The sequence below is a fragment of the Anarrhichthys ocellatus genome, unplaced genomic scaffold (genome assembly GCF_004355925.1).
Source record: "Anarrhichthys ocellatus isolate YVR2014 unplaced genomic scaffold, GSC_Weel_1.0 scaffold18, whole genome shotgun sequence".
Classification (NCBI taxonomy): domain Eukaryota; kingdom Metazoa; phylum Chordata; class Actinopteri; order Perciformes; family Anarhichadidae; genus Anarrhichthys; species Anarrhichthys ocellatus.
In genome coordinates this window covers 1,655,208-1,681,991 of record NW_022280048.1, presented here as the reverse complement: position 1 = coordinate 1,681,991, position 26,784 = coordinate 1,655,208, and the positions used below count along the sequence as shown (strand labels likewise).

The 26,784-nt window shown below is 40.3% G+C and overlaps 2 protein-coding genes across 2 annotated transcripts; both read right to left on the bottom strand.

Annotated features, from left to right (window-relative positions):
• Positions 1–169: 169 nt before the first annotated feature.
• kat5a (K(lysine) acetyltransferase 5a) lies at positions 170–8,987 on the bottom strand. Its single transcript, XM_031857544.1, has 16 exons — positions 8,923–8,987; positions 8,776–8,842; positions 7,495–7,563; positions 7,226–7,362; positions 6,630–6,698; positions 6,362–6,544; positions 5,697–5,867; positions 5,539–5,613; positions 4,300–4,362; positions 3,828–4,076; positions 3,650–3,739; positions 3,414–3,554; positions 3,181–3,274; positions 2,901–3,060; positions 2,304–2,385; positions 170–1,878 (listed from the first exon to the last, which is right to left on the bottom strand). The coding sequence occupies exons 1-16, from the start codon at positions 8,950–8,952 to the stop codon at positions 1,744–1,746; spliced, it is 1,815 nt and encodes a 604-aa protein (XP_031713404.1). The 5' UTR covers positions 8,953–8,987; the 3' UTR covers positions 170–1,743.
• A 1,601-nt stretch (positions 8,988–10,588) lies between these two features.
• abcg4a (ATP-binding cassette, sub-family G (WHITE), member 4a) lies at positions 10,589–26,248 on the bottom strand. Its single transcript, XM_031857357.1, has 15 exons — positions 25,138–26,248; positions 23,088–23,317; positions 18,431–18,548; positions 18,218–18,350; positions 18,085–18,135; positions 17,543–17,688; positions 17,317–17,440; positions 16,984–17,098; positions 16,758–16,897; positions 15,313–15,411; positions 15,003–15,171; positions 14,805–14,905; positions 14,559–14,717; positions 14,323–14,441; positions 10,589–14,160 (listed from the first exon to the last, which is right to left on the bottom strand). Exons 2-15 carry the CDS (start codon positions 23,314–23,316, stop codon positions 13,935–13,937), a joined length of 1,929 nt encoding a protein of 642 aa, XP_031713217.1. The 5' UTR covers position 23,317; positions 25,138–26,248; the 3' UTR covers positions 10,589–13,934.
• Between the last annotated feature and the right edge of the window lie 536 nt (positions 26,249–26,784).

The window sequence follows — 26,784 nt, the reverse complement described above, 5'->3', positions numbered from 1 at the left end:
GGGGGGAAACACACATTTAAGACAGTTTTTTTTTTTATCAATTCAATGAACCTTTTTATATCAAACGCTCAAATCAATCTGTCAACTGTGTTCCACTTAAAGATTTACTAAATCCTTTGAACAGGGTAAGTTTAACAACCTTTGTGACATGTAAACATAAAACACAAACTGAAAGTAAGATACCATTTTTATGTCTTTTCCTGTTGATATTGTGCAGCCAGTTAGTTTACATTAAGTAAAAAAGACATGAAAGACAACTGTACATAAAATTTACATTCCTCTAACAGTTCAACATGGCTTCTGTCTTTAAGCGGTTTCTCTTTTTTACACAATCAGGTCCAGTATGTACAGTAACGGGGAACATAGGTATTAACATAGGGAAATGATTTGTCTCATTGCAAACCCATGATTATGACACTGAACTATATTTAAAAAAAAAAAAAGGAAGAATCACCTGAATGATCACAAAGAGCATAAATACTTCCAACTATTTAAAACGGGGAAATAAAAGCTGACTTGCTGTAAAAGATAACAAACCTGAATTGGCTCTTAAGCAACATTATAACGGTAGATCTGGATGTCTAGCTTTGTAATGTTTGTCTGCATTAAAGCTGTTTATTTAAATACGTGTTTCTTTGTTGTTTTTTTTTTACAGGTGAGCCATATTACTAGAACATTTCTGTCCTCGCTGTTCGTTGAAAGATAACAAAAAAAAGAAAAGAAAATTCAGGCACTGGAGGAGAATCACAATAAACTGAAAGTTACTATCTGTGCGCAGAGATGAGGATTAGAATTTTTGTTTTTGTGCTGCCAAAACAGATCCTAAAATTGGTTTTATTTTACCTTCTCACAATACATTTCTCTGTTAATAAGTGTAACTTGTATATCAGTAGGTATTGTATTTCATAACAATTCAAACTTGCGTGTTCAGGAAGAGGTGTTTGAGAGACGTTTTGAATTCTGCACTTTGTACAAAAAGGTGAACTCAAAGTGGAGCGTGAAGACGAGATCGTGGAGTGCCGTCCCGTTGTTTAAGGAGCGCTATGAGTCGTGTACTGTTGTCATCGACTGAGGTTTCTGAAACGTGACTTGTATGACTACAGCCATGATGTTGGAAAGTGTCACACATGGAATTTGACATTTTTGGGGGTACATGAATAATTTAGACAACATTTTGACGGCACTTCAAGTGTCTGATACAAAGGATGTAGACAAAAACCACACACTTAGAACAAAACCACCTTTCCTTGTTGAATTTAAGGAAAACAAATCCCCGTTTGTGGTTTTTACACAATGTGGACTCATGAACAGAGGAAGTGATTCACTGAAGAACTGTAAAACAATGATGTCTCCATTAGGTGGTCTGTAAGTTTGCCATTGTAAGCTTAAATGTACACTATTAAACAAACGCACTGTCGGTCATGAGCGGGATCTTTTACACAGTAGAAGGTGTGGTGTATATTTTGGCGGCGTCACGGTTAACCAGTCTCTTTTTTTGTCTCCAAGTTTGAGAGCTTTTTAAATTCACAATATACAAGAAATATTCACAATAAAAGTTTTTGCATCTCAAAGTGACAATTTATGTTCATTGTGTCTCGTCTGAAAAAGAGTCCTGGGTTCAAAAAGGTTTTGAGGTTCTACGAGAGGAACCTGGACAAAAACCTCGATCTGATCCACGGTTTGCTTCAAGTCTGCTATCTGGCGGTTTGGGTGGGGGGGTGTTCAGTGAACCTGGCCGGGGCTCTACCACTTGCCCCTCTTGCTCCAGTCCTTAGGTGTGAAGTGAAGGCATTTTGGATCTATGCGCAAGTGTCTCTTCTGCATCGCTCTTTCGTGACCGTCCACAATGTCCTCTGAGAGAGTCAGGATGTACTGGCCCTAGATTCACGAGACAAAAACATAAAAATCAAACTTAAATAACCACATGTGGCTCCATCAATATGTGATCCGAGTAGAGACCACTCGTGTGTTATATATCAGCTTTCTGTGCTTTGGCGTCGCATATTTCATCAGCGATACATTTTTAAACACGCAAAAACAAATGAAATATTCAAGACGTCTGAAACAAGAGTCTCATGGAAAGCTGCGTAAAGACTAATGACAGGAATTGTGGAGGATCCGTGTTTTTCTACCACTAATGTTTCACAGTGGATGGAATCTAATGACCAAGTAGAGAGCAGAAAAAATCCCCCAAAAACGTTTAATTTACACAGGGAAGTGGTTGATTGACACACCACCATGCTGCAGATGCGATCACAAAGGGCAGGGGTTGAGGATGAAGGAACACGGCGTTGGTCTCTCACCTTGTAATAGTTGATGAGGTTTAGGTACTGAAGCGTTGAAATGACGTCTTCTTTCTTTACACTCGTGATCTCACTGATCTCACTGGAGGGTCAAATAAAAAGGGAGCCAATCATTAAACTGCTGCAATGAAAGATTACTCTTGGGAGACAATTTAAACGTGTCGGCAACATTTGAGAATCCAACAAGAGTATGCTTGATTGTTAAAGTATCCAACTGAACAACCCAGACCTGCGTTGCCAACTCTTTTCCAATTAAAGTCGTTGGCAACTCCAAAAGTTGCTCAATCTAGCGAGAAAGTCGCCAAGTCGGTTACATTGACAGTCCGTTCCTTCAGTCCTTCCTCCAAAGCTACTCCCCCCAAATTATCATTATGAATGTAAACTAGTGTGTGCAGGCAGGCAGCCCGTCCCAAATCATTTCAACCTAGTGAATAAAACGATGGCCCAGGCTTATTACAGTCCTGGGACAGCCACAGACACCGGATCTTTTATTTTTATTGACAGAGCATCTGATTTATTGATACAACCAAAACAATCTAAAATACATTACCAAGCCGAGCTTTAAAACATTGAGATAAAATGCCACGAGTCACATACTTGATTGTAATCTGCGGCCTTTCTCCATTGTCGGGTTTAAGGTCCATGAGAATTTCCAAGATGGTCTGGGACCAGTAGGACCGATAGGACAAAAGACCGAGGTCAGAAAGTGGCTTCTCAGGCGTCCCCGTCTTCCCTTCTACCTTGGACAGCTCGTAACCTGACAGAAGTACACACACAGTGTGTCTGTGTTTAGCACAGGTGAGGTGAACACAGAGAAGGTATTTGAATGTGCGTACATTTACCGGCACTGTGCCACTGTTTTTGATTCTGCACTTACTGAACTCAATGAGCAGTTTGCCGTAGCCTCTCCGCTGGTAGGGAGGCAACGTCAGGATGCAGGCTACGTTATAATCTTCAGTCGACTCCTTTTCCTGCACAAAGAAAATGAAAATGAAGTTTGGTTTGGGAACCCCGGTTTAATAGGGAGACCATTTCCAAGCTGTTACGAGAGGACTGTACACACACACACACACACACATGGTACCTGAAGTTGAAAAGAGTTGTGTTTACCTTAGAGAAGTAGCCCACTATGTGGAAGCCTTTGGAGTCATACTCTGTCATTACATAGAAGAGGAAAGGGTCTGTGTCGTAATACAAGGTTTTGTGGTCCAGGAAACACTTTGCAAGTAAACACAGGTTCTGGGAATAAGTCTGGAAAACAATGACAGACATATATCAATCAAAAACAAACAAATGCTGTAAAATAATGTTTTGAGGAGAGAGACAAATCTCCTTCCATCACTTACTTTGTTTTTCCTGCCGTCAATCTCAAAAAAGGAGATGGTGCCTTTGCGGTAGATCTCGTTGCCCGGAGGATGTCTTAGATTACATTTTGTCTGTCAAAGACGCAAAACACGAGAGGATGAGCTCCATGTGCAGCAAGAGATTAAGGGCTTAAGATAGTGACATACTGATGGTTCTTACCAAATGCCTCTGGAGACACTTCAGGCTTTTGAGGTACTTGAGACAGAATTCACAGAGGTAGAGGATGGGCAAAGCGGTGAGTTCCTGTGGGTACGGCGAGAAGTACCAGGGCTTCAGTCTGTGACGTCCTAACTCTATACACTCGATGTTTTTCATCCGGGTGACGATGTCGTCGTGGCTGCGGTCGGACACCAGACTGCCCGTCATGCGGGGTGCAGACGGGATGCCGTCGGAACTGTCTTGGGAATCCTGGGAGGTAAACAATGTGGACACTTGACACACTTACTGCAGCTATTTTCATGCAGATGAACATTGTGTTAAAACAAAACGCTGCTTGATCAGATAGAGCATGTGTACTTTAAGAGCTCAACACATTTATATTTCTTTAAATAACATCAATAACACACCTCTGTTCTATTGGACGCACTAAAGGCACAGCAACATACAATCAGCGTGTGATAATAAAACTGACCTCTGGTGGTGGTAGAAAGACGCTGGCACTTTGAGGGTTGTTATACTGCAAAACCTTTATCATCTAGCAGGAAAAAGACAGAAATCAAACTTTTGGAAACTATAAAGGGGACTAAAATGGTTATTAATTACACTCAACAGTTAAACTGAATAGAACAGCTGAGCTGCTCACGTTAAGTAGCTCGACAGAGTGAAAAGAAACCCTGAAAACAAAGGTCTGACCCGCTTTGTTTGGACATTTTTCTGTCTCATTTAGTGACATTACATTTTTTTTTTGTGTTTAACTACCGTGTTACTTGTACGTATTTAAAGTTACAATCAGTTGTTCTGCTCTTGAGTCTCTCAAAAACAAATAACATACATTTGAAAGCATATTGTGATAGATCGTTAATATTTTGTAACACAAAATTAAATAAAATTTTTTTTTTGTATAATAGGCTTGAAAATGACTCATGTCAAAATCTTAAATCGATACTCCTCATTGTACAGTTGCAGCACGGTCAGCCAGAACACTGAATTTCTAAATGTAGCAAAACAAAAGGCCAATATAAAGGTATTTAACTTCATATAAAAATCAAACATCTGACTTGAAGAATTAGTGGATGTTGAAAAAAATAAAAATGTCCCCAAACCTTGCTGGTACGTTGTCGGGCTTTATGTTTATTTGTAACTAATTTGAACTAAAACAGGTTTTAACAAAACAGATTCTAGGTTTAGAAACATTTAACCAAACAGGGAGTTGTGACGTGAAACGTCCTTTAAATGAAATTACAAATTAACAGATTTAAAACAAATACTTTTTGTCAACATACTCGTATATTTGTGTTTTGTAAAGATGGTTATACAGCAATTAGCACGGCGAAAAGCTCGTCTCATTTAAAACAGTAAAACAGAATAACAACATAGTAAGCAATCATTCATGTGATAAATATGTAAATTTGGGAATTTGTTTTTTGACAAATACTTGAAATACTTAAATTCTGCTAATATTAATACAGGCAGTATTTGTAGTCATCTGAGGTTTGAATACTGGAGTAGATGATGCACATAAACACAATTTATTCTTTGACTATTTTAATTCTATATGTATACCATATAATTTGTACATTGTAGTGCTCAAAATACAGATAAAATTATGCTTTTTTTTTTACACCAAAAAGATGCAGAGACTCTGCCATAAGGCATACATTTAAAATGAGAACATAATACGGTGACTGTAAAGATGAAATACACTTCATACCTCATCAGTTCCCCCACAGTTAGCTTTTCTCTTCCTCCCGGGCTGCGAGGGGATGAGTCGCCGGGCAGTGCCGTTCTGTCATTACAAAGAAACGAGGTTACACATCATTCAGTGAAACGATACTCAAACCGTTAAGAATCCAAGACCGTTTTCTTTACCGTTGTGAGCGAGGAGATCGGCTCATGGTCTTCGCGGGACTTAAACGTGTTGGGCTCCCTCACAGCGGGAAAAACAGAGGCCTGAGAGGCTTCAGTTGAACTTGGCAGGGAGGGCACGGCGGTGGCCGGGGGTACCTGAGTCGCCAAGGGGACGGCCTCCACTTTCCTCTTCTGCAGCAAAACAAACGTCGTTTAAATGGGAACACGGACCAAACACTTCAACCAATCAGAATCTGTGTTTCCAAACAAGAGCTTTTGATTCCAGTCAGACTAGAGGCCTGTGTTCAAGATGACACAGCAAAGTAATGATTTAAAGATGGTTTAACGTCATGAAGCAGTGCCCTCTCAATATTATCTGCAGTCTGTTCACTGATATGAGCTCAGACTGTGTCTGGTTAAATGGCCACAGCACGTCACATTAATTAAGCAGGTTTTACGTCGGTAGTAAGACGCAACAGACACAGATCAGCTGCAACTCTACTGGGTTAAAACTAAGTGTTTTTTTTGTGTTTAAACTACCTGCATCAACAACTTCACACTTTTTTATTCGTGTGCGATTTATTTTGTTAGCTGCTTTAGCACATGTGATCTAATATATTTCATCACACATGAAGCTCATAGAGTAATCCTTCTTCAGCACAACATGAACAGAGAACACCAGCTACCTTGAAAGATTTGAAGTTGAAATGTGGCTTGACGAGTCCAGTGCATACACCCGACAAACATTTGGATACACTGTGTGCTAAACCACTTCCAGACGTGATCTGCACCACCGGATCGGCATCTTCCTTTTTTATATCATGGTTGTTTATTTCTGGATTCCCATGCAGTTCGGCATGACCCGATAGCTGTATGAGCACACAAGAGGCATGTTAACACCAGGCTCACACTAAGGTCTCCGTCATTTCTAGAACGTGTAGATTCAAGCTGTACCGGCGTGGGGAGGGTTTTGCCTCTGGAAGGAGCTGTGGCAGACTGTGCGTTGAGATCTAGACTCTTCCTCTGAATTGAAGAGAAAGGAAGAGAAGAAGGAAGAGGTTAACTGATATTCATATGAACCCTTAGATTCAATCTCAGGGATTTAATGCACACAATGTAACTAGTTTCTTCCATAATAACCGCACTGAAAATGAACAGTTCTGTGGCGATCTAAATCAAATCTGAAGATGTATGAAAACAACAATGTAGACTAAGAACTTTCTTAAAATGGAGAGTCGTCTACATCACACACTCCATTAATGTTTTGATAAAATGTGTCGAGGCTCGGTTGAATATGAACGTTGAACATATAATGCTGTTCCCATTCAGCGAGCAAACACACCACATACAGTGTTGGTGCATTTTAACAAATCATTGATTCAAGCAGCATGCAAAATATTGTAGATCGTTAGCAAAGAGACAACGTAAACTTGTTACGATCTACACTATACAGCTTATGATATCCACTTAGCAATATTCATAACACAGGAATTGAGATTGACATCATCATTAACTTTTATATTCTGTGGGTATCCACAGCATCCACTTACCACGTCTCTCTCTGGAGAACTGGGACGGGAGCCTGAAAGACCATTCTTGGTTGGTGTTTTAGCTTCTTTCTTAGGGAACTGGAGCTTCTTCATGTCCAGCCTGTCCCCCGTGACCCACTCATCCAGGCGCTTGTTGACTTTTAACACAAGCAGTTTGACAAAAATAAAAAGACGTATGCTGTGTGATGTTTCTGTGTTGTGTAATTCAGTCTGTGAAGCTGCAGTTAAAATGTCAAATAAAAACAAGATGCAACAGAAACTATACTCACAGTCAATATAGTGAACATAGTAAAGCTTTCTCGAAGAGACTTCCTTCACACTTAGGATTTCAGCCAATGCTGTAAGAAAAGCAGAGAAGTCAAATTAAAACTTGCAATGACCTGTACTCAAATCACATAAATTATTGTCATGGACATCCATGAAACAGCTGCTTAAACATAAAAGATATAAAACCACTCAACAACAATCATTGTGGGTAAAAGGATTCGTGTAGATTTCAGTAAACTAGAGCAGTAAGTAGTAAGGAAAGACGTGTACTCAGAAAATGTATCAAAAATATGCCAAAAGTTTTTTGTTTTCATCTTCTCAATTGTGACGAATATCTGCCTTTATGTTTTACATGAAGTGTCTTTTGGGTTTTGTAATGTTGTTCAGCGACAACAGTAACTAAAATACACAGCTCTGGGAATATAAGTGGCCATGTTTCATAACATCCTGACATTCAATGAACAATGACAAAATCATAACAAAAATAAAAATGAGCCGTCTCCCTTGCTGCAAGATAAATCCACGGTGTCACGAGATACTAACAAAAAGTATACAAGTACTACACAAATTATGTTTCACCTCTTGAGACCTCTATTATACATGAATTTAAATAGAAAAGCTCTAAAGATAGGAACATCTCCCAACTCACTGCTCATAAATATACACATGCAACCTGTGACAAAGAGTAGCGAACAGTTATTGCTTTCATTTAAAATATCAATATCAAGCAAGACATTTATGAACCACTGCACAAAACCCACTTGGACATGAGGATGTCAGAGTAGTAAAGCTGCCACAATGGCCCAACTGAAGCTTCACAATAACAAGTGTCACTGGGGTGTCGGACTGATTTGGCTAATTTTGTTGTGGCTCTTACTTTTCTCATCAGACCTGTCAAAACAAGTAAAGATCGGACTACTTTGGCCCATAAACATGGCCCTTAAAAATGATCAAATCTTCATTCAGGCAATCAACTGTTCGACCTGAACAGTTGGTTTCAGATTTGTAAACAATAGCGTGATGTCAGATAGATTTCGCCCAAGCTTCCCAAAGAAATGTATTTTATTTAAAAAAACAACAAGAGTTAGCTAGTTAATTACATGTTGGATGTAGGAGTGGTATTTGCAAACATTCAATTAAATGCATTTACATTGTACAGCCCTGTGAGTGTGGTGTTTACAGTGCTTTCACTGGAGGCCGAGGCGTCTGATAACAACAGCTGAGGTTCGCTAGTTAGCATTAGCTAGCTTAGCACTGGAAAAAAACAACCGGACAATACTTACGCCATTCGTCCTCGTGTTCTTGGTTTTTACGAAGAACGGGGAGGCGACAGCCCTCAACAATCTCGACCTGTCGAAAATAATACGTTAATTTGCATCCTGAAAGTGGTCAATGTCTCTAAAATAAAATTATATCTCTTGAAAACCTACCGATGATGCGTTGTCCGCCATTTTCGTCATCTGTGAGAGCAGGAGCAGGGTGTTGTGGGAAAATGCCGGTCCTCAACAAAGATTAAATAAACAGCAAGATGATGCTCCTCGAAAGGATGTGAGGAGCGGAAGTCGGAAAACAAACCCGGAAGGAAATCGCAGGAGTCTTCATCGAATGGCAGGCATGGTGCAACGCCTTTATTAGGTTAGGACTACTACGAAATGATTTTAAAGTGAGTGCATCGACCTGTCTCGTGGGGCTTAGGCCTTATAATGGCTACCAGTTATAACCTATTCATTCGCAGTGAACAACCAGAAGAGTGAGTGCACACATCCAAAAACTTAAATATAACCAGGTACCAGCCTCATTTGATTGAGATGTCGTGACATTTTCATTCTCACAGTATTGCAAAGAGACTGACTGCATCAAACGTAATGAAACTGGACAGCGGTTGTCAACTTTTTGTAATGTAAGGCCCATTTCTGATTAAAAAAAAAAAGAAATCTCTGGATAACATTCCCATATAAATGAGAAAAGACAACAACGTGACCATAAAATAAGGAAAATATGCTGGCCAAGAATAGGTGACATAGGACATGCAAAAAATACTAATGTAGTCCTGCATATTTTGAATATGAAAGGATTGTATAAACTTCTTGACAGCAGGGGTCCCTCTTGTCTACAACCTAATCAAGCAAAGAGGAACGCAAATAAACAGGCTTTGTACAGAATATGACCTCCTACCTGATTTTCATTGACACCATTAATTAGGGCTTAATGTACAGCCAAATGGAGATTTAGTTATTAGTTAGACCATAGGGGATCTGAGTCTGAATAGCATCCATGGAAACATACCTTTTTTCCTCATCTTCTCCATAGGCAACGATGAATGCAGTCTAAAATCTATTTTTCTAACCTGACCCAATCTAGCTATGTGTCTTTTTACATGTGAGAGTGTAGAATAGTGTGATTGAGAAAATGAATTAAAATCTTGTTAAAGTCTCTATGCCTTTTCTTTTGGCACAAGTTATGACTAAACCGCTTCACCACATTGGATGAAGCCATTATGCACATTTCCGTCAGCGCTCATCCTGCTGCATTGTGTTTACTGCTCTTGCAATCATCAGGACAATGGTGCCTTTGGGCTGTAAAATGGATATTTTTCAAATTTTTTTTATCGTGGAAGTACTTCTGATCTTTATGGTTCTTGATGATATTTACACCCAGCTTTCCATTTTCAAAAGAATACTTCCTCTTAACATTTATCTCATTTTCCCCACAATAATACAGCTTACATTACAAAGTTGTTCAAAGTTACAGGTATTTGCTTTCAGTAACAAGATGTTTTCTTATTAATTCATCACATGAAACACTGACCAAGCATCTTAACGTGCCTCTAATGTGATGTTAATGCTAAAACGAGTGTCTCCTGGCACATCTATCTGAAGAATAAACAAAAAGTGGTTATGCTAAAAATATCCACAGACTGCATCGGTGCCCTCAAACCCCTTGTGTACAGGGTACATAAAGTATTCAGTGCTGGTGTGGGATATCTGATTAAGCAAACAACAAATAACCATATGCATATTAACTTAATAAACGTTGTCACAAATACATACTAACAACAGTCAGTGTTTGAGCGAATCATCTCACTGAGCGAGTGCAAAGGTTATAAATGATCTTTATTATAATCCTTGGAACAGCGTTCAGTATACAGAACTTGCATTTTTTACGAGTTGAGAAACCATAAATTAAACTGTAAATGAAAACAAATTGAGACAAACAAAAATGAAAGAAAAAAACAATCAGTGTTAAACAGCCTTCCATTCTATGATTCATTTTCAATCAGCCAACATAGCTTTCTGTATATTATTATTTACCATGCATGAAAGAGTGCACAGAAGTCAGGTGGCTTATTATGACAAACAGGTGAAATAGAGAATAGTGACATGATGAATTAAAATGTCAAAGAGAGCGAAGCATTTTGACTTGACCATACGCTCGTCAACATACACAGTCACTTATAGAACACTGCTTATACGTGATTTTAGTATCTCCAGTGGAGCCAAATCATATCTGTCAGTGATGACCACTTTGACCTGGAAGGGACACTGAAAAACAAATCTTAAGAAATCAGGAAAATCCATCTGGATTTGAACCACTACACACATTGGGGCCGACTTTTTTAGAGCTCTTTCTTTGGTCACAAGATTAACAGTTTTTTTTTTGTGCCATAGGCCTTAAGACTTCAGGACGAGACGGACTGGTTAATGACTTCAACACTGACAATTATCCCTGCTTTGTTCCAGGGTTGGAGCTGTTTCTTTTCTCTTTTTTTTTACCATACAAAGTCATACCTGCAGGTCTGGTATTAACTCATGGATTTTAATATATTTTAAGTTAAAACATATATCTGCTGTGTTGACAGTAAAACTGATTTTATGCAATACTTCTCCCACTCTACACGTTGTCCTCCATTAACTCGAGAACCAATTGACGGGGTCTGACATTAAAATGGAAATATCTGCCAGGTAGCTTTAGCTTATCTAGCACCCGTCTACAGTACATTTTTCTATTATTATTCTGCTTCTGTCCCTCCAATTAAATCCTCGAGATGTTCATCCATTAAAGTAAACACACCCACCAAATGAGTTAATGAACAGAAGCAACAAAAACACTAACTAAAATGAAAAGATGAAAACGAGACAGACATTTCACATTTTCCTCTGTTGAAATTGGCCTGATAGAGTTAAAACACCTTTGGATGGTTATTGCACATAATAAAACTGGTAGGAACGAAAGGCCTCATATCAAGGTCTTAATATAAAACATATGAACTGGCTGATGCCACAGCAGTGGGAGGTATAACAATTAAACATCACAATGTTGACTATTGCTATTAATGACAGAATCCAAACCTCCACTTGCAGCTTTCTGTCAGAGCAGGACTCCACCTGCTGAAAAGTGAAGCAGATCTACGATCACTGATCTGCTTCACTGATCCAGTTTGTTCCTAAAGAGACCGCCAATCTCTTTAGCTACATAATGATACATTTAGTTGTCTGCCTTCCAGCACATTTCACACATTTCTACGGTACTTCTCACTCCCGATTCTATCTTTTTTTGTCTACAGCGGTGACGCACTCGATTACAGGTATTCTATAAATGTTCGGCAGAAAGCAGAGGATTTGCATCTCCTCAAACATGGCAGGATATACACATTTGGATGGGGAAATAAAATCGTTACGCTTCACTCTGAAATTTTGTATTTCATAAATTTCATTCCTAATGTGAACATGCAACATTCGGTTGCTGTTTTCCTGTTATACTTTCAAGCATCACATAGATATATAAAAATAAAATGAAATACAAATAAATAAAAAAGAACAAACATTGAAAAGTGCAAATGTACATTTGTTTACAGCATGACATATTCACTGTACAATCGTTGATTATATACTTATTATTTTATGCTTTATAATAAGGGTTACTAAGTAGCATAGTTTAAGTAAGAAACATTTCATAGCAAGTCTATTGTAAAATATTTGCATTGCCCCGCAACAAGGAGGTCTCTTCTAAACATTGTTTGCTTGTGAGCTGTGTGTGTGTATGCGTGTGTGTGTGTGTGTGTGTGTGTGTGTGTGTGTGTGTGTGTGTGTGAACTGGCATGTACATTGACATAAGGTGTATGTGCAAATAATTAAGCAGAGGAAACTCAAATCATTCTAGATCAGAGGCACAGAAACTGCCCAGCCAGCATTTCAAGTATCTAGCATTGTTTTGGACAACAACCCTTTTGTCAGACATCAGCAAAGCAGAAGAAGAAGAGAAGGAGAGAACAAAATGTTATTTCCCTTCGTAGCTTAGGGTGGAGGCAGCTAAAGAGTCATACAACCAGTGGAAACAAGCAGTTCAAAGAAATGTGTCAAAAGAGCGACGCCGTTTAGACTTTTTTGAACTACAGAATAGGCTGTTGCACTTCACCTGAAACACCATTCCTTCTGTGCAACAGTCCTCTGCATCAGGCTAGAAACCGCAGTCATGCTTGATTTCACAATCTGCTCCCTGTTCCCTGAATGCTTCCTCTCTTACAGAGGAAACAAACGTGTTATATTAAGGAGCAGGAATCATAGGCCTGGTTGCAGGGTGAAGCCACACCGGTCTTTTGTATAAGACGACATTTTTACGAACATTTCATCCACGTCTAAACGCTCTACCACCTTCAATGGTAGGGCAGAAGGTCCTGCAAAAATGATTCACACTGCAGATGGAAAGTGAGGAAAGTCATCCACTGACATGTCGGTTTGTTAAGGTCCTACTCCGTAAAGAAAAGCCATCGTGTTCAGCGTCTTGGAAAGGATACCTGATGAGATGATCTTACAGGGGAGTGAGAAGCCGCACAAAAGCTTTCTGACACTGAAAGTTTCCACTTTTCCTGATGGAAATAAGAGGGAATCCATCTTGAAATCGTGTTCCTGTGCCATCTTCATGGGTGCTGTCCAATGACAAATCAATTAACGGGATTCTGATCCAAAGATAACCTTGGATTATCCTTTTAGGCATTAAATTGAGAAGCTACACGTTATTGGACACTCCTGCACCATGATGGTCACCATGGCTCCCCATAAACCCGGGGGCTAAATCCAAATTTCTCAGTTTAAAGACACATGCTTTCTGATACCAAGTTGGGTATTCTGTTTATGTATAGTGCAGATACACAATATTTTTGGAAGGTAATGCTGGGTGGAAAATACTATTACCTGAAGGACATGTAAGAATGGGAGACAGAACAACACTATTCCTTTTTTCTTGAATAACAAACCGATTAAAAGAGCATATTATACTGTGCAGTTTGGTAGTGCAGCAGTTTCTGATGATTGTATGTGCTGGACTTGTGTTTGTTTTTGTACATGTATGTAAAGTAAAGACAGAGAAAGAGAGACTATATGTTTGCTTACTATCCCACACTGCCGGGTAATGTGCAGGCGTCCAAATCCATCATCTGGACGTCTTACCGCTCTGACTTGACTTTGTAGCGTAGAACCAGGTAAGTAGCCAGTCTAAGGACCAGGAAGAAAACCCCCAGCGCAATGAAGTCCACGTAGAGCTTCGCATCCTGCACATCCAGCAGCTGCAGGACCTCTTCTGGCTTTTGGAACTTACACACCACGCCCGGACACTCCAGCTCCGACCGGTTCATCCCATAGATAGAGAGTATCACCCCCTCAAAGCCGTACCTGAAGGACAACATTTTTTTACTTGTAAACCCAGCCACATTTAAAGAAAATCATTTCAGATTAAAAAAAAAAAGACAGATAGCCTAAATAAATTGAGCAAAAGTCTAAAAATAGTGGCTGAACTCTCTTAGAAATTTGAACTACATAAACTACTGACAGTACCTGACATAGGAAACATAAGAGCTCCACTGTAGGTATTTGGGAATGGTGTCAAAATTGACAAAGAAGCCAGAGAAGAGTAGTACAGGTATGGCTGTGACTGGACCCACGAAGGTTGCTACCTGTGGAGCAAATGAGTAACATTCAAATAAAAAACTCTCTCAATTAAATACATTGTCAGAAGATACTTAGAGGAATACTGCCCAGATGTATCATTGCACTTCTAGAACAATGCCTACCTGAAGAGACGTGGATGCAGCCCCTATAAGCAGACCTAGGGATTGGGCCACCAGGGCCGTGGATGTGGACAAGGCCATGAAGAGCAGGTAGCGAGCCGCCTCTGGAGGCTGATCAGTCATCCAGTACACTATACTACAGTACATGATTGGACAAAGCACCTGTAGAAGAGATTTTGTAGTGTCGCTAATTTGAAATATACTGCAGCCATGTCCAAACCATTATGTGCTCGCTCATTTGAATATTACCTGAAATGGTATATCAGCCATGGTTTTGGCCAAATAATAGGCCTTCAGGCTGTACCAGTAGTTGAGATGTTCCCTCATAAACACGGACATCTCCAGAGGAACTGTGGAACAACAGCAGTGTTAAAAAAAAAACTTCAACCAGAAAAAAAACAACAGCAAATCAATGTTTCCCATCTCTCCCGAGACGCCGCATCTTACAAGTTAGGATGGTGGGCATCAGGGCAGCAAACATGAGGAACAACATGGAGAAAAAGAGGAAACCAGTGTTGTTGAAGACCTTGCTGGCATCATTTCCAATGTTGAGATAAAGCAGGCCAATCAGCACTCCAATACAAATATGGGACATCACCCTGAGGTGGGTCAGCACCTTAAAACACAAAATAAACATCAACACAACTCAAAAGCCTTTTAATTGATATCAGGAGTCTAACTAAACCTGTTTTTACTATGATAGGCTTTGCTATTTACAGAGTTTGAGCAGATATAGACCATACAATAATAATGTTACCATGTCTCTGCATATTGTTACAAAAGTTCTTTTGAAGAGGATGCAGAACTGTGTGAATGTACTGGTGGCAAAGCTATGTTTCTCAAGTGTTCCTGTGTCCTGTGGAGAAAGACAGTGAGAACAAGGAGTTAATTATGTAAATAATATACAATTAAATACATATATTTATACATACAATATACAGTACACAGATACAAGACAACCTTTGAAAGATGAATCATACCCTTTACTATGTCATGTTGTGAAAATAGGAATACAAATAGTCTGGTTGTTTATTTAATATGTTTTTTGTTTTGTTTTAAATTGCAAGTGTATTTTACATCACGTAATAAATATGATATTTAAGTTCATGAATCAGAATGTATTCAAATCGTCCCTAATCTGATGCTGAAGAGGTAATTCATTTTCTCTTAACAATGTTATAATGTCAGTATAGACAAACATTTTGTCCCAAAAGGAATTAAACCTCTAAACACACAATGCCCACTGTGTCTGCACCACATAATGAATGACGGCAGATACTTTGAGTGAGAGTGGAAGGTCACTTTAGTTGCAACAATATCTTGAATCATGCTATCAAAGTAGATGAAAGTTTGGAGGCTTAAGTCAGAAAATGAAGAGATGGCCGTATATAAGAATGAAACACATCACAATCTCTGGCTATTAGTGTAAAGGTTGCTGATGACTACACAGAAAACACAAGATAGAAAGGGCAACAGAAAAAGATCAATAAACTTATAAAATACTTTAAGGCGTAGAAGGGCCAAACTGCATCATACAGGAGTAATCGTATATCAGAGAGCTCTTGGTGGTTTACATTTACAGTTTTAGTATTTAGCTGATGCTCTTATAAAAGGTGACTTATGGGGCGGAGAAAGAGCGAGTGAGCGGAAGCTGAGAGAGGCTGATAGAAAGATCGATGGAGTGGAGGAGAGGGGCAACAGTTTGGATGATGTGTACAGGAATAGGTTACAGGGTATTTGATTTGAATTCAACACAGTTCAGTGTGTGTTTCATTTTGGGGTTCCTTTACTGGCTGCGATTTCTTATTTAAAACTTTAAAAAAATTAAGTTATTAGAGTACTTTTGGTCAAAATAGACGCTACCACCGCTACTTTATTTCATCTTGTTTAATAAAGACAGAATTGAGCATTTCTATATTTGCCGATTTGAAATATAGAAATTTAACCTTTCATGTAAATGAGTACATCCCTTATTGCTTAATGGAAGCAGTTAATCCATCAGAAATCATTGAAGGAAACGGATGAAGTCTGAAGCAATTTCCTGTCTTCCAACAATTCTTTGACATTATTATAGTGAGACATTTTCAGTGTTCTGTGGTTAAAGGGCTTGCATTTTTGATTACTACGTGATGTGAGGCTATGACGTGTGTTAATCTAAAACATATAGCTGTGGTGCTAGGTGAGAGGGGTGGTGCCACTCACAGTGGGACAATGAGAGGGAGAGGAAGAGCCATTTTTGTCTCTGGAGTTCTTCTTGCCCTCCTCGGAACACAGTCCACCCTGGACAGCCTCAAACAGCACTGGATTAAGATCCCCATACTCCCCTGACGCCACCTCAATGACTGAGGACAGAGAGGACAAGCTGGTAAGAACCAAAACACTGACAAACACAGACACACGCTTGTACTAAAGGAGTTGCTTGACTTACTGAAGTCAGCAGGATTGTGATACGTTGGACAGTGGAGGCCCAGGTTCTTCAGATAAGGGATGAGGTACGGGACTGTGCCCTTGTATATGCACTGACCCTGACTGAGGATGTACAGCTGGAGGAGGAACACAGGTACAACGTAATCAACATTGTTTTCAACACACGGACTGTCTGAATAATATATGAACAACTGACAAAACAACAGGGCTGTGTATCGACTGCTGCGCTGCTTGTCAGCTGGATAAAATGAATCATGCTAACCTGTAGAGCCCTGGTCTGAGCAGCAGTTAATGGAAAGACAAATGTGTCCAGCCCTAGAAGCACTCAAGTTACCTTATCAAACATCTCAAAGAGCTTGGCACTGGGCTGGTGAATGGTGCAGATAATTGACCGTCCTCCCAGAGCCAAAGACTTCATGAGAGAAACCACCTGGAAGCAGGACGCACTGTCCAAACCACTAGGATGGGACACAAGACGAGACAGAAAACCAGAGAGACATTGTTTAATCTGTATTTATGTTGGGATATCACACATTCACACCAGCCAAGCAATATCCTACCTGGTGGGCTCATCAAAGAACATGACAGGAGGATTGTTGACCAGCTCGAGGGCGATGGCCAGTCTTTTACACTGGCCTCCAGAGAGACAGTTGGTGCGTGTCTGAGCACACTCCTGAAGACCCAGAGCAGTCAGGATCTCATCCACCTGAGACACAAACAGAAGCAGATGTGGTAACACGATGACGCACATAACTGAACGTATGGGTGCCAGTAAGGATAAAATACACAATCATGGTACATGTGACCTTATATCATAATGTTGATGCATAAATACTTTTAGTTATCCATATATAGGAAGTCACATGATATTAATGGCCAAATTGTTATTTCATCTATAAAGTAACCAAATGAAAATAACTGTATTTGGCTAATTCAGTGAATCCGATTCTTAAAAAACAGGATACATTATTATGTTTATTCCCATAAAGCAGGCTGGCTCACCCATAATGACTTCTAGCTGAGCACTACTTTGACAACTTCTATTGTCTAGCCCACTTGCTGCTAAAAATAATTCTGTAAATTGAAATGTATTCAGACTTACAAGCTCTTTTTTGACCTGCATGCTCTCATTCAGTTTCAGATTGGCAGAAACCTGAAAGATAGACAGAAGTCGATTGAACATTAGGATTTAATGAGGTATTTAGCCATTATTTTTTATATTTAGATGACCTCACCATCATGGCCTCCCTCACAGTGAGGTGTGGCAGCAGCATGTCATCCTGCATGATGTAGCAGGACATCTTCCTGAAGGTCCTCAGGTCCCTCGGTCGACCATTCACCAGGATCTGGCCCTTCATGCCCGTCTCCCTGTTTCCAAACAGAAAACGTAACTATAGACATTTTCTAAGCACTGAATTATGTCAAAAGTATGATCTTCCACATCTCACCTGTATCCCGCCAGAATATTCATCAGAGTGGATTTCCCAGCTCCAGAAGGCCCCATTATGCCAATCAGCTCTTTGCTTTTGAATCTTCCAGACAGACACTTGAGGAGGGCTTTGTAACCTGACAAACAGGAGGAAAAGCTGTTATTTATAGTGCTCTAATTGGTCTGAAATATTTCTTTTCAATCATTCTCAGACATTTATATTTAGTATCTTTGTATGGTATTGAAAGATTTGAAACAATGAGCTTCAAAAAATGTGTTATTTTTTACTATTCTAGCACATTTACCAGACTCACATTTGTTACAAGATCTACAAAATATTTCTGAAGTGTATTTTGAACATACACCAGTAATCACAGACAAAGAGGACAAATAAAAAGACCAGTAAAAAGCTCATAGAGTAAAGATGGAAAAATACAAGCCCAAAAACAAGATAGCAAGTGTATAAAAGATTGAGTTTTTGAGAGCTAGATTCAACACAAGAGCCATAAATAATTTAAAAGTGAAATAATCTATCAAAACAAAGATGGTTAAAAGTAAGCGGAAAACATGTTATTGCATTCTGCACCATCTTACACACTACAGGTCAACTGTTAAGGAATGAAATTACATTTTTAGTTAATTTACTGTATATTTTATATTTTATATATTATGGAACTTACTGAGCCGTGTCGCATCGTGACACTCAGTTCTTAAAATACTTCTACAGATAATTATGCAGACAGCGAGCCTAATTTCACTCCAGCAGAGGAAGTCACTGACTGCTAATACTGAACACCGGGAACCATCAGGCAGAGCAAGCAGAGCAGTCAATCATACGAGATTAATAGATTTCACAGTATTTTAGGAGAGCTGCGCATCAGGTGTGCTGCAAGACATCACTGTAAAAAACAACTAAAGAAACGACATACAGAAAGATTTAAGATCATGGCTTCCTCAGTGGCGCCAACGGAAAAACCACAGACATTACCTCCCTGCAGTGGTTTTAACAATGGCTGAAGTGGTATGGCCTTCTAATGAAGATGGTTCAGGTTTTTATTCACGATGCAAACCAGTTTTAGAACGGACAATCTGAAAGCTTCCAGATAAGGAAAGTTAAGCGCTGTCAGTATCCTGTCTCGCCGTCGCCCCTCGCCTCACCCATTTCTGCAGGGATGCTTCTTCCTGTCTCGAGCCGTGTAAGGGGCTCAGCAGAGCTGCCAACCCCCTTAACCCTCACTCTATGAGTAAAGTGGCCTAATGGCAGTGCCCCCTCCTCCCACGCAGGGTTATTACATCAGAAGGCCTCCATTTAGACAGCAGAGCAGCCTGCTGTAAGTGAAGCAGCCCTGCTCTGGCATGTGGTGCATACTGATGATCCAACCCTGTGCATAATAATGGCCTTATCCGTCGGAGGCTGCGAACACATCCTGATCAACCAGCCTCATGAGAGCCACAGAGTATAGCTGACCTCAGTCACCTCCCTGTCAAAGACACACCGATTTAACAGCATGTGACAGTGTACATCGAGTCTGATCTCGTAGGAAATATCAAAGTAATTGTTAGATAAATTATTATGAGTCACGGTTGAGGTGGGGTTATCACATGCCTCAAATGGAAGCCCTTGACACAAATGACAACTCAATTCTCACACCAGGATTATCACGTTTCCATAAAGCGGTATGATTTAAAGAAAAGTATAGTTCCCTTCCCTCACACTTGATCAATGTTTCTTTCATTACTACAATCATTCTAATCTGGACTGTCTAAACAAATTCTGTGATCAAATTTGAGTACCTGTTTAACATTAGCATATTCTGTCTTCACTTTGTTTAATTGACTCTATACAAACATACACAGCACAGCCAGGCAGTGGTTGCCCCATAGAAAAGGCATTTCATCACAACAGAATAATAACCTGTTGTGATCAAATGCTGTCATGTGCACATTATAGAATGTTTAAAAAGAGCGCTCCATTTAGTTACCATTTCAATTCTGCATGTTGGTGGATGTTACAGATGTACAACTAAATATCATCTTTTTTAATTCTATTTTTTTTCTTCTTCCTTGTCAAAACCTGGTGCCTACACAACCCACGACACAACTCGACTAGCGACAGTTTGGACGGAGGTTCGGGTGTTATGCTAGTTGCGGCTAATGTAGCTTTCGAGCTGATAACCACAAGCAGACCCAAACGGCTACAGAGGTCTGGGAAGCTTGTCCAGTCTTCAGCTACAACTGAAGCTGACTTAAGTGACATCACTTAAGGCACTTTTTCAGACTTTGCACAGCTCCTTCTGGAGAAACAAAAGGCTATATACAACCTTTTCACATGTGCTACTTTACAAGACCTGTAAACAGACTTTGATGTGTTAAGTCAGTGGAGTTATCTTTTAAGTTAAGCTATTTGAACGACTTATAACTGTATAAATCAACTCAGTTCAAGCTAAATGATCTGTCTGATGTCCTTGGATCATTGTCTAATGGTCCACCCTCTCACATCAGGACATTTAGTACAGACATCATCCTCAGACTCTGTAAACAGCTACCATTCTTCACATGACAAATACGTAGAGCCTCACTTTGATTTCTGTTGTACTTTTTCTGACCATATCGTCGACAACAGAACAGGATAAATAACAAATACAAGGCTTCTTCATATTTAAATCAAATTACACCTAATCATACATTTTCATAACCATCCCGCAAGAAAACGACAAAACGTGAGTAGTGAAGCAGGTATGGGCTACTTTGCGTCATAAATTTGAGTTATCGTGTGCATGGCGATGCATTTTAAAAGGAGAACTGTCTAAGCAGCATCGAGCATGTTGAGTAGAAGATGTGATTTTATCTGAAAAGATGACCGCGCTCCTCTTCTTCCTAACAATTCAGCAATGCAGGAGCAGAGACTAAATTGCAGTACACAGCAAAATGCAGAGCTGATATCACCTAGAGGCATGTAAACCTTTTCCTGCTCTCGCTCCCTCTTCCTGTCCTTCCCATGCGGTGACTGGGCCAGAGTTTCACCAGTTAGGAGAATTCCTCAACAGGAGGAGAATACCCAAAACATGAAAGCAGGTCCCAGCAACAACAAGCTAACAGGTATAAGTGGCCAAGAAGAACCTATAACTAATGCAGACGGTGGGCAGCTCATACATCACCTAACCTTCCTGAGCCCTTTACAATAAAATAAACAATTCTACATTCACTGCTTTACAATATCTTCCTCGATAATCTCTTCCTATTGGCCACAGACATTATAAGGAGTGACTCATAAGTATGGTGTCATTGTCTCAAAGACTCAAACACTTTGAATTACAAATGACATCATGGGTTCAAGGCTCCTCGGTCACGTCATCCCCTTTCCTCTATCAGCTGTAATTACATGGCGTTAAGCAGAAATGACATAAAATTATGTATTTTTTTTCAAGGAGAAATAATCTCTGACTACCAAAGGCCACAGCAGAACAACAGCCTCAAGCTCTGTGTGATTATACCTTTCACAGCTTTGATTCGGCAGACAGGAATTGCAGAGAATCAGCTCTGAGCTTAGCTTTTCAAATGAGACACAAACACCAACAAGCCCCTCAGTATAAGCTACAGTTCTTGTCAAATGCAAGCGCAACACCCTGATTATGAGTGGCAGAGGTAATTGGAGAGGCAGAATGGGGTTGTAAAGAGCTGGATGTACAAGTATATGACGGGAGGTTCAGTCAGATTGGAAGGAGAGTAAAATGGCAGGCGAGCCTCTCTATGAAAGGCACATCTTAATTAGTAAAAGCTAAGACACTTCCTGCTCACACATCAACAGCCTGATGAGTTGAAGCAGGCGCCCTGAAGAGACAACACAAACAACAGCAGAAACCACAGGTTGATTTAGACGAGGCCACTGAAGCAAAAAACATCGGCATCAAGCACTTTCTGATCCTCCTCATTCCTACTCTCCATACATTCAGGTTTCACAGGGGGAACAACAAACACTCCTCTGCCAGACTTTCATAATGCACATCAATATTACACAAGACTGGAAATCACACACAAGACAACCTGCAATGCATAATGTAGGGCCTCTCCTAAAGATGCTATGTGAATAAAGGATTCCCCTAAAGTCCACCATCCTCACCCTGCTAAATATACAGGACGTAACAAGAGCAGCTACACATTTACAGAGGGCGGTTTAGTTGACAAGCAGAAACGACCAAAGGTTGGAGGCTCATCATCAATAAAGGTGGTGAGTTGAAATGCTGTTTATATTTTATGAGTAGATCAATCGTGGGCCTGACTCACCGCCCATCGTCAGACAACACAGGGACAAGAGAGGCAAGCAGTTTGCCAACCTGCGAGCGTAAATTATTTACTATGTCTAAACTCTGCTGATTGCAGCAAAGCTTATACAAGCACACTGCCTGCTATAACATGGTGGAAGTCTGCAAAAGTATGAGTGTGTGTGTGTGTGTGTGTGTGTGTGTGTGTGAGGACAGGGCTGGGCTACATGTGTCAGAACAATAGAGCAAAGCAAGAAAGGCAGAATAACACTGAGACAAAAAACAATATTTGTCTTAAATGTCAGGCTTTTAGATGGCTCCCTAGGAATTTCTGCACTCCAGATATTGATCTTCATGGGTGGTGCATGCTCGCTCATCCATCATGGTTACTATGTGAACTGAGCTATGCAGTACCTCTCCTCCTCCACCAGGGACCCTCGCGGATGGTGTACGAGAGCTCATTGAACTCCAGGTCCACAGTAGAGCGGCGTGGGAGGTGGGAGAAGCGTTGAGCCTCAGTGATGTGGTTCTCCACTTTCTTCAAGTGGATGAGCAGTGGCGCCTCCGGAGGCGCTCCGCCTTGGAGTTTGGTCTCCTCCATGGGGATGCTGACCGAGCCCTGTTCCAGTGTCCTCTCGGCCATGCTGGAAGGATGCAAAGAAGGACAGACATGTCAGTCTTTACAAGTGTTTCCAAGCTCAACTCCACTCTCCCGCTTCAGAAAAGCAGCCTCACATGTTCACACAAGAAGAGCATCAGATGCAGATTTAAATGAACAATTCATTGATCGGTTTTGGTTCCTTTGTTTAGTTGGTTGACTGATTCATAGAAAACTGGTGCCTCAGCATGAGATGTAAGGACACAAAGATGTGTTGAAGAAGTGATTTTAGGATGACTGCAGACACCATCTTGAATCTAGGTGCTTAGTATCATCTGATTATAGTTTAATTTATGAACTGGCTGGTTGAGGGGAATGAGATTCTAAATGTGAGGAGTCAGGATCTGGTTTCAGTCCTGCAGCACGCTTATACTGCTGATTCACATAAATTTCCTTTTAGAGGCGGCCTGTCTGAAGTCTCTTTTATGATGTGTAGTAGCTGCTGATCCATTAGCTTGACAATAATCTTTAACTGAACCATTTTGTTTCACCAATATCAGCGTACTGAAGATGTCAGGAGGTGTAACAGCACGACATTCAGTTGCCATTAATATTTCATTCATCAGGAAAATAAAAGTTATTTAACAGAAAATATACTCCAGTATTGAAGAATTATGTGCATGATTCAAATGAGTTAAAAAAAAAAAGTGATTTAGAAGATTTTTAGATTAGTACCTGTAAATAAAGAGCCGTGTAATTATCAGTTGAATGTTTAAGGATGATGTGTGTGTAAATGTAAATACATTGTGTGTAATAGCCTTATGAATAATAAAAGTGCACTGCTAACATACAAAACAGCTGATTCTATCAAAAAAAGTTAGAAAACAGTTGAAAATGACCTATTTTGTGTACATGCACTCCTGACATTGGCATAACAATCGACCCAAACACTTTAGGACTTTGAACATCTTTGAGCAGATAAAGAAGTCATGGGGACACACAGATATACATGATGTCTGTTTGGGTCAGACATGGATTACTGATTCATTCAGGGACACTTATCCTCGTGAAAATATAACATTTTGTGACACCATTCACTAGGTTATATAACAAATACTAACAAATATGTCAACATTCATCATAGACAAAGAGTTATGGAGCAAAGCAAACCTAAAATAGAGACTAAGAAGCAGAATTTAAAAAAATCAAAGCTCAATATCAAGTTTGAACACATAATCGCTGTACATCCACTGCTGCCATGCCATGCCATGTAGTCTCTCTTACTACTATCCATACTGTATATCTGCAGTTAAACCTCCCCATGTGAAGAGCGCCGGTGAAGGAAATTGACCATGGCTTCTATTGATCACCCTGCCATTAGTGAATTTCCATTACAAGTCTGCATGTAAGCTCAGTAAAACACAGACGGGCTTTAATGGCCTCTTAGTCAGATTGAAGGCCTTGATGTTCCCTCATGTGCGGCCCCTATAAGCAAGGACATTTGAGCACACACAGGCATTGTAAAAGTCTCCAAGGAGTGAAATATGGTTAATAAATGTATAGCTTTGCAGTGGTGTGTCGACTCTGTGCTCTGCAGTGACTTGTCAGTGATGGGGGAGCTGCCAGCTCTTCAAAAAGCACCTGTTAACAACAAACTGATGAGAATGAAAACAGGAGGCAATATTTAGGCTGTAAAATGACAGAGCAGCAGGGAGAGGTGACTTCTTTTTTATTTTTAAAGGTAGATGAGTCATAAATAATTCTGAGGACACATGCAGTAAGGCTGCTGCTGTGTGTTGCATTGCACATGCACATGCACGTGTACACTCAAACACTCACTCACACGCAGGCAGGCATTGCACATACTTAATATTGTGTGTTGAAATGACCAGGTGAGCAGCTCAGCCCTGGTTCTCCTCTCTGGGTGAGAGCAACAGTGCTCAGTTGATCCTTTCAGACGAAACAGCACAATCCCTCTACATCAGAAGGTCCCCAAACCGTGCCAGCCGGTAAAAAAAACAACAAGATGCTCACTGTGCGCCACAGTCCAGGAAAAATCCGTATCGGTCGAGAGGCATTAAAGGAAAGTGCTGTGTTGTCCTTATCAATATATCTCGGGGTGCGGCGCACACCATCCCGCATCCACTACAGCAACTCCCCAGATTAAAACCATGTCCGGCCCCAAACTATGACTGCATCCCCGAGAATCGTCAGGGGAACAGGATGCCTGTCATGTTGTCTGTCTTCCTCGGTGGGATTATTCCTTTCAGTGAATCCATTCCATCCAAACTGGCATCGAAATACCCACACACATCCTCATTAGTGGCGTTGATGACAATCTCCTCTCTGTCTCTGACATCTGGACCAAAAACAGCCAAACAGCGCTGCAGATGCTTCAGCAGCAGCAGCAGCAGCAGCAGCTCGATATAGCAGCCAACGTATATCCTCTTGCCGGTTAGTGCGTCTGTGTGGTACGCACGCCGGTCTGGGATGCAGGGCGTTGCTGACAGGATGCTAATGGACGGGGGAAAAATACTGTTTTGGTTTTGTGGTAATCCTCCCTCGCTAATCCTCATCCTGATCATTTAGAATGAATTGAAATAAAAAAAAAAAAATAAAAAAATTGAAGTCCCTCTAAAGACATTTCAAAGATATTACAGCGATTTAAGACCTGCAAGTTGGATTTAATTCACAGTTGATTAAATGAATTTAGATCAGGTTGATGCCACAGTCTGTTTCATTAAATGAGCCCCTCAGATGCCAATTTAAACCTTTTACGTATTCCATTTCCTATTCTGAGGCCACTTGTCTCTGGGGAAATGAGAGACATGGGAATAACTCAATGAAATTAGGATAAAGCTCCGCTGTGGATAGTAGCTACTTTTCTATTTAGCCTCTTGCCACATACTGATACGGAGGATAAATTCGGCTCCACCGTCGTCACTGCACTATTGTTGACAGTCTGTGTAAATACTGAGGAAGGATTATGTGGAATTTGTAGGCCCCGCTGTCTCTTTAAAGGCCGCACCTGCGCAGCTGCCTGGTGCTGATGCTGCAGTGCCCGGGTTATTTTCGGTAAAACAGCCGGGGTTACTCGCGTTCAAGCGGGGGCTACATGGCTTACATCACCCCTGAGAGGAAATCCAAAACATTTTTAGACAATTGCACCTGCCTCTTAATCGGACCAATTTATTAAAACGACCCGTCGTAACGTGAGCAATTTCAGCACAGCAACCCATCTCTCTCTGTGTTATATATGGCTCCCTTATAAATGCATTATAAAACAGGGCCATCTTCTCAGACAGAGACGCTGTAACACATGTAAACCTGAATCCATCACACTGCACACAGGCCAGTCATTATCAATCATCACATCTTACACTGTGTCGCAACACATTTTGTTCTTGTTATGTTGTTCTACAGCTCAATCTTGGTGTGATTAGAGACAAGTCAGTGTCAAAAATAAAGATGGATGCTTTTATTTTAGTATATGTGATGCTTTGAAGCTTGACT